The sequence below is a fragment of the Aspergillus flavus genome, chromosome 3 (genome assembly GCF_009017415.1).
Source record: "Aspergillus flavus chromosome 3, complete sequence".
Classification (NCBI taxonomy): domain Eukaryota; kingdom Fungi; phylum Ascomycota; class Eurotiomycetes; order Eurotiales; family Aspergillaceae; genus Aspergillus; species Aspergillus flavus.
In genome coordinates this window covers 4,975,593-4,987,693 of record NC_092407.1, presented here as the reverse complement: position 1 = coordinate 4,987,693, position 12,101 = coordinate 4,975,593, and the positions used below count along the sequence as shown (strand labels likewise).

General features: G+C 51.6%; 5 protein-coding genes across 5 annotated transcripts; 2 read left to right on the top strand and 3 right to left on the bottom strand.

The window, feature by feature from the left end:
- Positions 1 to 17: 17 nt before the first annotated feature.
- Positions 18 to 2,203, bottom strand: F9C07_2282783 (putative dimethylaniline monooxygenase). Its single transcript, XM_041291521.2, has 3 exons — positions 1,601 to 2,203; positions 940 to 1,553; positions 18 to 891 (listed from the first exon to the last, which is right to left on the bottom strand). The coding sequence occupies exons 1-3, from the start codon at positions 2,016 to 2,018 to the stop codon at positions 61 to 63; spliced, it is 1,863 nt and encodes a 620-aa protein (XP_041145434.2). The 5' UTR covers positions 2,019 to 2,203; the 3' UTR covers positions 18 to 60.
- A 47-nt stretch (positions 2,204 to 2,250) lies between these two features.
- On the top strand, positions 2,251 to 4,593 carry F9C07_1481147 (fungal-specific transcription factor domain-containing protein). The gene is made up of 2 exons (XM_071508133.1): positions 2,251 to 2,358; positions 2,408 to 4,593. Exons 1-2 carry the CDS (start codon positions 2,266 to 2,268, stop codon positions 4,358 to 4,360), a joined length of 2,046 nt encoding a protein of 681 aa, XP_071365342.1. The 5' UTR covers positions 2,251 to 2,265; the 3' UTR covers positions 4,361 to 4,593.
- F9C07_7768 (putative monooxygenase) lies at positions 4,322 to 6,287 on the bottom strand (the record flags this gene model as incomplete). The annotated part of the gene is made up of 4 exons (XM_041291520.2): positions 4,322 to 4,750; positions 4,804 to 5,155; positions 5,220 to 6,016; positions 6,094 to 6,287. 4 exons carry the CDS (start codon positions 6,285 to 6,287, stop codon positions 4,456 to 4,458), a joined length of 1,638 nt encoding a protein of 545 aa, XP_041145432.1. The 3' UTR covers positions 4,322 to 4,455.
- Positions 6,288 to 6,555: 268 nt separating this feature from the next.
- On the bottom strand, positions 6,556 to 7,760 carry F9C07_7767 (beta-lactamase-like protein; the record flags this gene model as incomplete). The annotated part of the gene is made up of 3 exons (XM_041291519.1): positions 6,556 to 7,150; positions 7,220 to 7,360; positions 7,414 to 7,760. The coding sequence occupies 3 exons, from the start codon at positions 7,758 to 7,760 to the stop codon at positions 6,556 to 6,558; spliced, it is 1,083 nt and encodes a 360-aa protein (XP_041145431.1).
- Positions 7,761 to 8,177: 417 nt separating this feature from the next.
- On the top strand, positions 8,178 to 11,540 carry F9C07_2231745 (major facilitator superfamily domain-containing protein; the record flags this gene model as incomplete). The annotated part of the gene is made up of 6 exons (XM_041285619.2): positions 8,178 to 8,438; positions 8,493 to 8,771; positions 8,821 to 8,861; positions 8,908 to 9,626; positions 9,676 to 9,884; positions 10,878 to 11,540. 6 exons carry the CDS (start codon positions 8,178 to 8,180, stop codon positions 11,538 to 11,540), a joined length of 2,172 nt encoding a protein of 723 aa, XP_041145430.2.
- Positions 11,541 to 12,101: the final 561 nt, after the last annotated feature.

Sequence of the window (12,101 nt, the reverse complement as noted above, 5' to 3'; positions counted from 1 at the left end):
TTTATTACTATATAGGTATATGATATAAAAAACACAATGTAATGATCATTCACAAGCCAATCACTGCTTCAGTGGTTCAGGTAGCTCAACGTACCATGAAAGATCCTGCTCCGGATCCATCTCATACTCCAAGAACCCATTACCGAGGAACCTGAAATTATTTGCGCTATGATACTCGATCTCGAAATCCTCGGGACGCAATTCACTAAGTAGCCGATTAAAGAGCAGCGCCGATCCACCAAACAGCGCTGTGACTCGTCCATTTGCCTTGTTCCGCTTATACCAACTCTTGCAGCTGCCGGTCCACACGATCGTCTTGTGGACTTCGTCACCGTACCGCACAAATGCCTCCTCGGCTGACTTCCTCGGGACAACGGACTTGATATCCTCTGTGGCGATCTTTTTGATCCATTTCACGAAGTAGTCCCCGGTCCAGTTTAGGGCTTCAACGAGGGATCCGTGTCCGCCGAGTGAGTTGGGGCCCGAGAAAATGAAATAGTTCGGAAAGCCCGCTGTCGCGACTGAGAGGTACGACTCTGGCTCATCAGCCCACTTCTCAGCAAGATTCGCCCCGTTCTGCCCAATGAGTGGGAACCGCGGACGGTGCGAGACATCAAAGCCGGTAGCGCATACAACAACGTCGCATTCAAATACATTTCCGTCGGCGGTGTGGACGGCGTTCTCGCTGATGTGCGTAATAGGGCTATCGGTTAGATTGCAGTTTGGCTTGGAGAAGGCCTCCAAATATCCCGGGCCTGGAGTAACACGTCTGCAGCCCACTTCCCACTTAGGAATGAGGATGCGGCAGAGTTCAGGGTCATGGTTGAGCTTCGCGGCCATCTGCTCAGTGCCAAAGCGCACGGCCTCTTCGTTATTTTTGCCTTTCAAGAACTAGCCAAATCAGTTTCAGGGCCCATTGTGCAGTTAATAAAAACGTACCAGTTTGTAAGCTTTGTTCGTCCGATCAATAATCCCCTTGCGATACTGGTGATGATACTCCGGGTCTTGGAACCTGGTTTTCTCCTCCTCGGTGTACGTTGGATTCACCTCGTCGGTTGTCCTGCCCAAATGCCTCGACGGAGGGATACGATAGTAGATCCAACCACCGCCCCGGACAAAGTTCACGACCTCTGTTCCAGGCAGGTTCGCCATCTGCGGCGTAATCTGAATTCCCGAGGATCCGTTTCCTATGACCGCAATGCGCTTGTGGGAATAATCGAACCCATGGTCCCACTCCGCCGAGTGCACAACCTTGCCCTTGAATTGACGGAGACCAGGGATCGTTGGCCAAGATGGGTGGCATAATACCCCTTGTCCCGATATCAGGATCTCTGCGAACTCATCACGCTGTACCCCGTCGCGTTCCACAGTGACTTTCCACACCCCATCATTTTCGTTCCAGCGGGCGCCGACCACGCGAGTGTTGAGCTGCACATCCCGGTCGAGATTCCATTTTGCGACTGTGTTCTTGATGTACGCCTGAATTTCAGGACCGCTGGCGTAGAACTTCGTCCAGTTCGGGTTCGGGTCAAAGGGAAAGGCGTATATGTGGGCTGTCGTTTTGTTAGCACTGTTCGGCCGGAAGATAGGGTTTACACACCTGGGACGTCACATTGTACTCCAGGATAGTCGTTGACCAACCAGGTGCCCCCGATATCTTTTCTCATCTCAAAGATGGTGTGCGTGACGTACTCCTCTAGCTCTTTGAAGCGATGTTGAATCTTATGGGCCATCAGAAGCCCTGAGAAGCCAGCACCGATGGTTATGATGCGCAGTTTGCGCGGAGTGTAGCCATACTGGCTGTTCAAAGGCACGGAGCGCGGATGCACTGGTTTCTCTGATGTGGAACTGGAATCTAGCGGAGTTGCCGTGCCGTTTGTGTGGCCATTCGTGTGGCCGTTGGCGACTAGTTGTTCGGTTGAAATAGCCATCTTTTGAGTGTAATCTATATATGGTCTGGAAAAGCAATAAGCTGCAGGCTCGACTTTATACGAGGGATGTCGATTCCGACGGTGCATTCCTCCTCGCACTTACTTGCCAGCTCAGGGAGTCGTAATCAGGCCTTCCATTTTAGGCTAACCGAGATGGAGGTTGTATACCGGTTGCTTACCGGCCTTGGCGACGCCAAATACACGGCTTAATCTTGACGTGGAGGTTAACCCCGCACCCCGGATCTGCATCCCCACGTCTGACAGCCGAAACCTTTTCATTGCCGATGCCCCCAACATTTTACCCTAACATCTACTGATTGCATGAGACACGATCATGGTCACCTCGACGCCTTGGCTGCAATTTACCGGCCATCAGCCAAAGCGAAAGCGGGCCGAGCTGGCCTGCATAATTTGTCACAGCAAAAAGGTACCTTTCCTTTCCCACCTCCCCACATGTAAGCCAGGCTAAGTGGTAGATCCGATGCGACCTTCAAGTGCGCTCTAGGCAGGGCCTCAGAACCTGCACTAACTGTGAGACTGCCAGCAAAGAATGTCGCACGCGGCCCTCGAAGCGGAGGACTCGGCGAACGCGTGATCCACTGTCGCCGCTGAATAGTGGCAGCATAGAGCAGGCACACCCGGTTGTAGAGGACAGCGCGAAGGATACCACCGATGAGAATGTAACCTTGCCAGAGCCGCAGTGGGCCTGGAGCTTTGACAATCCCAGTCCTCTCCCAGAAGACTCAACACAACTGACGCATGCGCACCTCAACCCCCCTGTTGACCATCCTGGCGGCAACCTGAGCTGTTCCCCTGCAACCTGCCGGACTAATGACACGGACACACGACGTGATTTCTCATCACGATACTACGAGCTCGAGATCCAGGCCGACGCACGCAACCAAGAGCAGCGCCTACTTGCTCAGCGACAGCCAGATGTCCCACACCTTCCCAGCCCAGACCTGCAGCAGAGCTTCATCGAAACATACCTTGAATACTGCTCGCCGTGGTGTCCGGTTCTCGACCGCGATCAGCTAGAGATTGACGAGCTCTCTCAATCACCGCTACTCGTCAATGCGCTCGCCATTGTCGGGAGCCACATTCAGCCGCCTGTACTTCCCCATGATGGCCCAGCAGCCTACTACGAGCGCGCGAGAAATCTCTTCTACAATGACGCCGAGCCAAACGTCGTGCGCTCGCTGCAGGCTGTCTCGCTGTTCTACTGGTGGAGCCCGCGCCCACCGACTATTCTCCACCGTCATTCGTCCTGGTGGTGGACCAGCTGCGTGGTCCGACATTGCCAGCAGCTCGGAGTACACCACCAACCTTCCCTCGGCCCCGGTCCCGCCTCCTCTCAGCACAACCAGCCGGCAAACCACCGCTCCCATCTCATTCGCCGGCGCATCTGGTGGACAGCCTTCGCGCGGGAAAGACTCACTTCGATCTGCCAAGGAAGACCATCGATCATCGACGAGGCGGATTGTGATATAATGGAACCCACGCTCGACGATTTCCCAGATGCCCTTATAGATCATAGGGCACGCGTACGAGCGGAGATTTTCATTCATTGGGTCCGTCTATGCGCCGTCATCGGCCGGATAGCAAAATACCTCACCCGTCCTGCGTCTGCTATAAACACGCGCTTCCCCACACACCTCGCCCAGGAACTTATAGCCTGGGTCCAGTCCCTCCCGCCACATCTCCAACTTCCTATCAACGCAGACCGCACCACAACTTTCAACCGCGACGTTCACCAGATGCACCTTCCCTATCTCGCCGTCATCATCATGCTTCACCTGAAACTACCCTACCAGCCACACAACTCAGCAGCGTACCCGCCCGCCATCCTCGCTGCATCGTGTGTGGCGCGTATCCTACGGGACACACTCGCTCGAGGCGGAACACGCTTCCTCATGGCCATCACAGGCTGGTATTGTGGGATGGCGTTCATCGCGCTCCTTCAGGCCTGTCGCGTAGATGGTCTCGCGGCCGCCGCGAACGAGGATCTAGACATCCTTACATTGGCTGTCGACCAACTGAGATCCATGTGGCCCACCGCCCAAATATTCCATGACGGATTCCAACGTCTCAGGCCAAGTGCCGCGGGGGCGGAAGCGCTGCTTTCCTTGTCGAATTCAGGTCCAAGCGCGCCTGTTGGTCTCGCTTCAACTGTTCCTAATGTGGAGCTTGCTATTACTGAGGTCCCGGTTGGACCTGGGACCGGAAACGGTTTGGCGAACAATCTGCTCGAAGGACTTAACTGGATGGATTACTTTCCCTTTGCGACTGCGCAGACGAGTGGTGTTGCAGAGAGACTACTAGTGCCCCGGACAGGCGAAATGACCTTCGAAGAGTTTCCCGAGTCAATGGTACAGTTCCAGGATCTGTTTGCGGATTGTAATTTTCCAGATATAAATTTGTTCACGTAGCCTACAAACCCAGCTAAATGCATAATGCAATAAATATGATCCCAAACACCCAAGTACTCATATACTACGATACTAAGTATCTTCCTCTTCCTGACCTATGTGATGACCAAGTCCTCGAAGCCACGTGCCGCAACATCATCCGCGCGAGCTCTATAGCCCGGCGCAGGCCCATTATACCTCGCTATAATGCGCTTCTGCTTGTGCGCCAAATTCTTGTTGACCCCCGTCATCCACGAGTCAACCTCGTTCGCAAGGAGGCCCTCAGCGCAGGCATGCACATGCTCCGTCCACTCCTCCACCTTTTCTCTTGTGCATTCCGCTGATGATACGCCCTGCTCGCTCGCCCACCGGATGAACTCAGCCACCCAGTGACTAGCATACTCAATACTCCTGCATACCCATTAGCACTCTACGTACCTCTAAATGGCAATAGAAAGTCGTACCTCGGAAAATTCCCAAACATCTGATGCGGCCCCATAACCATAAGCATATTTGGAAACGACTCGACGAACAACCCCAGGAACGTCCGAGGCCCCTCGCTCCATCGCTTGCTCAATTTCACTCCACCCACCCCCTGGAAATCGATCGCTGTGAATGCACCAGTTACGGCATCGAAGCCCGTTGCGTAGATCAGGATGTCGAGGTCGTAGGCATTATCGCGGGTCTTGATACCGGAGGCTGTAATTCGCTCAATGGGGTCGGATTTCACGTCGACAAGAGAGACATTGGGCCGGTTGAAGGACTCGAAGTACCCGGATTCAAGAGGGACACGTTTTGTGCCGAAGCCATGGCATTCTAGGTCTGTCAGTTCGCGGTTCCATCGTGATATGTTAACTGAGCGTAAGAGGGGGGTGCGTACTCGGAATAAGCAACTCCGCCGTCTTAGGATCCTTCACCCTCTCGCGAATCTTATTCGCAATAAATTCCGAATACAACGCATTCGCCCTCTTATCCGTACCGATATCATAATAATTCGACAACCACTTCTGGAATCCGCGCGTCTCATAAAGCTCATTCCAGAACCGTTCGCGCTCTTCCTCGGAGACCGAAAACACACTGGCCGGGTTGCTCTTGTGGATGAAACATGAGTAAGACTCCTTACACTTTTTAAAGATCTCGGGGTACTGTTTCCGGATCTCTTCCATTTCTTCGGTAGTGATCGGCCCGTTGTTTAAGGGAGCACTCCAATTCGGTGTCCGTTGGAAGACGGTCAAATGTCCCGCTGTCTTCGCAACCTCTTGAATCGTCTGAATCCCCGTCGCACCCGTCCCAATAATCCCTACTCTCTTTCCCTCAAAGCTCACCGGACTGTGGGGCCACCGCGCGGTGTGGATCGCCTGGCCCGCGAAATCGTGTACGCCGGGGATATTAGGCAGGGTGTACTCGTTGAGAATCCCCATACATGTCACCAGCCAACGACTCGAGTACTGCTGGCCCCGCTCATCAGTAAGAAGCCACGATTTCGTATCCTCTTGATAATGCGCTGCTTTAACCCGCGTATTGAACTGCATCCCCGGCCGCAGGTTGAATTTGTCAACCAGGAACTCGCAGTATCGCAATGTTTCAGGCTGCGCGGCGAAGTGCTCGCTCCAGGACCATTCGTCGAGGACTTCCTGTGACCAGGAGAAGCCGTAGGAGTAGGATTCGGAGTCGAATCTTTATATTATTCCAAGCGTTAGTTGAGATGCATATTCTTTCCACAGGTTAGTAGGCAATGTATGATGGGTATTTACCTCGCACCGGGGTATCGATTCCAGAACCAGGTCCCACCCGGACCCGAGGCTGCCTCTAGGACTTTCGCACGGAGACCGAATGTGTTCATTTGGTGGAGGGTATAGATGCCGCTGAGGCCGGCACCTATTATGAGGACGTCATAGTCCAGGTGGCCATTGTTGTGCGTGTAGGGGGTGGATCCAATACTTCCCATTGTGTTGGATTATGAAACTATGGAGTTATTGGTAAGAGCTTTGTGGAATGGAACAGGGCGAGCGATTTGGTGTGGGGAATATAAAGTCGGCCTCGGTCCGTAGAGTCGATCTGGGGTTATCTCCAGATCGTCATATTTAGTTAGCCGTCGGTTATCCCTTTTGGGGTTTTGGAGCCAAGAATTAGACCCAACTTAGATCCATCATAATTCAATTCAAACTATTATGCCACCTGTACAAATGCACTATTCCTCAAATTCATGGTTTCAACTACTCAACCAACCCCTTCGCTTTCCAATATGCCTCCAACTCTCTCAAAAAGGCCCACCGAAGCTTCCTCCCCCACCCTTTCTCTTTCCAGTCATTCAAAGCAGCCGGGAAATGGTCCACCCCATCCCTGACCGCGAAATCATGCGCGATAATCACGAGCACGTCCTCGTCACAATCGATCTCCTGTAACTTACTAATCGTCTCGATCGCAAGTGGGATATCGTGACCGAATGTCGGCTCGAAGAGACTGTCTGTTACCTTTCTTCCTCGAGAGGACTGGAGTTCTTCCCATGCGCTCCCGGGGCAGAATGCGGCCTCGCAGCTTGGAAATATGGGATGGGGTTGGATGGAGTCGGGCAGGGGTAGGTGCTTTGAAGGCCGGAAGATCCCCGTGTAGTGAGCGATATCTCCGCCCATGAGGATGAATGTGTCTGGGGCTGTAGTTGTGCGGGCGAGTCCACAGAGATGGCCGATTGCGTGGCCGGGGCTGTCGAGGAGGTAGAAGGAGCCGTCACCGAAGTAGTCGTAGGCAGGGAATTGGCCGATGTGGAGGGTGGTGGGCCCTGTGAAGGGAATTTCGCGGAGGGTGCGGTTCCTACATCGTTACGTCCTGGTTAGAGTAGATAGTAGAATAGAAAGGGTAGGTGAAGAGAGGGCAACGTACGCATAGTCAGTCTCGCGGATTGGAGAGTCCGGGTTTGCCGGGTACCCTGGAAGCATGGCATCTCTGAAACCAGGGCCGACAATAAGGTCTGTACTTGGGGGGAAGGTCGAAGGATCGCCTATGTGGTCCCAGTGCCAGTGACTACCCAAATGTTATCAACTCTACTCGGGACTTTCTAGGATAGGTAAGCACACCTCCAAATAACCGCTTCAACATCTTTGGCCTTGACACCGTGTTCCTCAAGTATATCAGCGACATGCTGCGTTACTTCGATCTTGTACCCCGTCGTCGGGATATACTCTGCGATCTTAGGCGCGTAGTTCTCCCAGTCTTTGCGAATCCCAAGATCGAACACCAGCTTACGACCGGATGAATGCTCGATCAAGAAAGAAAATGCGGGGTTTCGTGCGAAGGTGTCGAGGCCGGGGACTTGGGGGGCCATAAACCGCGTGAGATGGGAGGGCCCGAAGTTCACAGGGTTGATGAGTTTGACGGTGATGGAGGCCCCTGACGGGATCTCGATGAGACGATCTTGAGCCATGTTCTCGCTTATCTGACTATTCTTCCTAATGCTTGTGTCCGATGTGCGAAGTTTATAAAATACCTGGACAGCTCGATTAATCTTCGGGTCCCCCGCATGCCAGAATGTGGAGAAGCACTAGTATTAATGGTATACTGGGAGTAATTAACAAATACCGACCGGTTTCTGATTGCTTGTCCCGAAACTCAAACGGAGAGTTGGGAATAGTTTCTCGACCCGCGGTCCGCTGTGGGTCATCTTCCCCAGATTTCTGGACTGAATTGACCTTTTGGCTGCTGCCTTTTTGGCTCTCTAAGTATCACATCCTTGTCATTATAAATTTCGGTCACTGCCCGCTGACCATGCCTGACTGTCTCTTTGTTTATAAGAATATTGGTACCTCTATCAAAGTATATATCCTTTTCTTACCCAGTCGTTATGGACTCCCCACCCCAGGACAGCTTGTCCGAGGGCAAGCCTGTGGCCGACCACATTGAAGCATCTCCCCAGAAGACGGAGAACATTGACACTACACGCACCGATGAGGCGATGAAAGTTCTTGCTCATTACACTGGTGAGCAGTCCTGGGAGCCTTCGGAAGAGAAGCGATTAGTCCGGAAGATCGACTGGAGGCTTCTGCCTGTGCTGTGCATGACCTACGGTCTACAGTACTACGATAAGGCTATGCTGTCTCAGGCAGTATGTTTCCCTTTCCAGTACCCTAGTCTAAATAAGCGTTTGCTGACGTTTCAGGCAATATTCGGCCTCCGCCAGGATCTCGGCTTGATCGTTGGCAACCGATATTCCATGTCTGCGGCCATCTTCTATCTAGGGTTCATTGTCGGAGCGTACCCGACTATGTTTCTCGCGCAGCGATATCCCATCCACCACGTGGCTTCTGGGATAGTCACACTTTGGGGTATCTGCCTTATTTTGACGTCGGTCTGTCACAATTATCAATCGTTGTATGCTCAGCGGTTTTTCTTGGGGTTGCTGGAGAGTGGAATTAGTCCGATGTTTATGATGATTGTGGTACGTCAGCTCTCAAAAGCCAGTTGATGCGTATTCTAAACGTGTATAGGGAGGTTGGTACAAAAAGAACGAACAGGCTTTGCGCATGGGGTATATCTCTCGCGATGACTATTGTGGCCCATACTGATCTCCCCAGAATATGGTATTCCTGCACCGGCTACGTTTCCATCTTCTCCCCTCTCATCAACTACGGCCTCGGCCACATTAAAGGCTCCCTACCCTCATGGAAGTACATGTACCTCTTTGCAGGAGCTCTGACTATCTTCTGGGGAGTGTGCCTCGAATTCCTTCTCCCATCCGACCCCGTCAGCGCCCGTGGCTTCAATGAACGCGAACGATACATCTCGGTCGCCAGAATGAGGACCAACAATAGCGGAGTACGCAACACGCACTTCAAAATGGGTCAGGTCGTGGAACTTGCTCTCGACATCAAGTTTTGGCTGATCTTCTTCACCGCATTCCTGGCGATGATTGCCAATGCGCCGGTTTCGACGTTTACGCCTATTATCATCAACTCGTTTGGGTTTAGTACCCTCGAGTCCCTACTCCTTGTTATTCCTGCAGGGTTCTACGGAGGCACGATGATGTTGATACTGCCGTGGCTTGGGTATAAGTACACGTCCAAGGGTATCCGCTCGTGGCTGGTTATTGGAGGCCAGATTGTTACTACGGTTGCTTGTCTACTGCTATTGCTACTGCCGCTTAATGAGACTGGTGGGTTACTTTTCGCGTGCTATATCCTCCCGACCATGGGCGCTGGATACGCAGTGCTGATGGGTCTTCAAATTGGTAATATCGCGGGATACACGAAACGTTCTCTGTCCTCGTCTGGCCTCTACATCGGCTATTGTCTCGGTAAGTGTCTGCCTGGTTTTTCATTGGTATGTCTAACTTTCATTGGCAGGCAACTTTGTCGGGCCACTTTGCTTCAGAGAGCAGGATTCCCCGCGATATGTTCCAGGTTTTATTGTCACGGTTGTGACTTCTGTCATTGCGGCCGTGCTCGTGTTCGTCTATCGATTTGTCTGTCTCTATGATAATCGCCGGAGGGATGCGACGGGTGTGCTTGAGGGATTCGAGAATGCGTATCAGGATGATTTGACTGATAAGACTGTAAGCCCGCAGCCTTTACCGTCCCGACAGCAAAACAGACCTGACAATCATAGAATCCTCAATTCCGATATACCGTCTAGTATTATTTTAGGTACCATGGTGTTTAGAGCTAATTATGCTGTTTTCTTTGGACAACTGACAGTCAGTCACTTGTAAAGTAATCCGGATAGGAAAGACCTCTTCTGCGACTCTGCCTAAGGCACCAAAAGTTGTAGCCTCACTATCACTAGGTATACTTATTGTCTGTTCGGCATCAAGCTTAATGGGATTTTATGCACGCTCATTGGTTCCGTTATGTCTGCTCACTAGCTCACGCTCATTCTCGGCTTGGATGAATTTAGCCTCGTTAGTTTCGGACGTCTGTGCCTACGGGTTTGGTGTGAGGGCGAAGAAAGTATTATACAGCCCACACGGAGCTATTCCCGGGTAATACTCAAACTAGAAGTGCTCACTAATTATTATCCAGTCTAGAGAATCGCTCTGGTAGGGCTGGATATGAAGGCAGAGGGTAGCTTTGTGCATGCAGGTCAAGAACAGGCGAGACGAGGGTTGCGCCTGGTCTATTTTCTGCAGCAAATCAGTGACATGTCAAACCCTAGTCCTAACGTGGTAATTGAGTCAATCCCCCACCCCTATCATTTATGCCTGTATTTTACGATACGTCTATTGTAGGAAACCTGAAAGAATATATTTCCGTACGTCCGTGCTCCTCCTTCCACCTCACCTTATTTGTCGATATCGCGTGATCATGAGAACACTCATATCTGAGAAGTAATTAGCAGACAGCCAATAAGCGATGCAAGGCGCACCCTAGTTCGTATTTCGAGGGAGATCCTACCCGCAGGTTGAATTCTGTGATCGCTGCCTGCCTTCTTTACCGGCTGGATTTGTTTGTTTTCCGAGTTGAGGCTCCTTGGGGTGAGTATCTGGGCTGTTTCTGAAGCCATCCACGAGAATCGACTGGAAGGTGGCGATGATTACCACGATTTCTAGGTGCGTCACCCCACCGGTGGGCTTCTCGAAGCTCCAAGCAGATCGGACGCCGCGGAGTTTGGCGCACCTTCCACGTCACCAGCTACTGCCCTCCATTGGATGGGTTGGGCTTACAGGAATGCTTACACGCTGATGAGTCAAGTGCTCTGGCTCATGGGAAACTTCCAAAAAGCGCCCGGTGGACTCAAGATCGTCAAGGCCTTTGGCATCTGCACGACGGTTCTGCCGTTCACTATCGACACTCAAGCCCGATTTGGAGATGAACTGGAGGAGCGATTCGGAAGCTGGAGCCGCCATCTATTCAGCCTGGTCAGCGCTTTCAACTGCTTTTTCTTGACCATGCTGGCCGTCCTACTCCTCCTTGTCGGTACTATCCAGGTGCACGCCGGATGGGTTTTGATCTTGCACTACATTATATTTTCCGTTGTCGTCACGGTAATCTCCTTCGGTGCGAGGCTCCCCCGTGATCAGCCGACGGGCGTCAATACTGTTAAGGATATTATGAAGGGAATTGCAATGGGATGTTATATGAGCACTGCACTCGTTATTCCAGCCCTCATTGTGTTCCTGCAAGAGCCGGATTCTCCAGGATCCGATGTCATCACTTATATTAGGTGTGAACCCCTCGCTCTTTGGCGAAAGTTTATTGCAATATTTCCGTGAAAGAATACCGTGTTGTATCCTGTTGGGCTCTACTCTCCGGTTTGTACTACTCTCTAGTTTGTCTCTACTTCCTCCAGGTATCACTAGGCCCTATCCTGCAACTGGCGCTCTCCATTGGATCTAGGTCATTCTTAATAGAAGAGCCTTTGGGACAGGTATTGTTTCTTTATAGGATATCCTATTTCTGATCAGTTGGGATCCTGCCGCAGTGACTACCTATAATAATTGGGCCATTGATGGTATTTAACTGACTATAGTTTCGACCATGTTGAACGTACTAGACCTAAGGGCATGAAGGACCATTCATTGTGAGTTAGCCACAGAAGTCAATGTAAAGAGAATAGTAGCGGGCGGTGAACAGCAACTCAGTTTAATGAATCTAAGCGTAAGAAAGGAGAGGGTGCAAGTTGTTGTAGCAAGTTGCGATATGGAAGGAGGGTAAGGATTAAAATATATTGGCCTAACGTGATATCTTCTCTCTAAACCACAGATCACATGTATTTTTTAGAATCCTAATATCGCCCAGGTCTGTTACAAGCGAGGATTTCTGCTAGAACTAGT

What these genes read in the sequence shown, in the direction of transcription:
- F9C07_2282783 (XM_041291521.2), bottom strand. Translation starts at nt 2,018, where the DNA reads ATGCACCGTCGGAATCGACATCCCTCGTATAAAGTCGAGCCTGCAGCT. An exon ending in AGTACAATGTGACGTCCCAG is followed by an intron (nt 1,554 to 1,600) that starts GTGTGTAAACCC and finishes ACAAAACGACAG; the next exon opens with CCCACATATACGCCTTTCCC. An exon ending in CGAACAAAGCTTACAAACTG is followed by an intron (nt 892 to 939) that starts GTACGTTTTTAT and finishes TGATTTGGCTAG; the next exon opens with TTCTTGAAAGGCAAAAATAA.
- F9C07_1481147 (XM_071508133.1), top strand. Translation starts at nt 2,266, where the DNA reads ATGGTCACCTCGACGCCTTGGCTGCAATTTACCGGCCATCAGCCAAAG. An exon ending in TAATTTGTCACAGCAAAAAG is followed by an intron (nt 2,359 to 2,407) that starts GTACCTTTCCTT and finishes GCTAAGTGGTAG; the next exon opens with ATCCGATGCGACCTTCAAGT.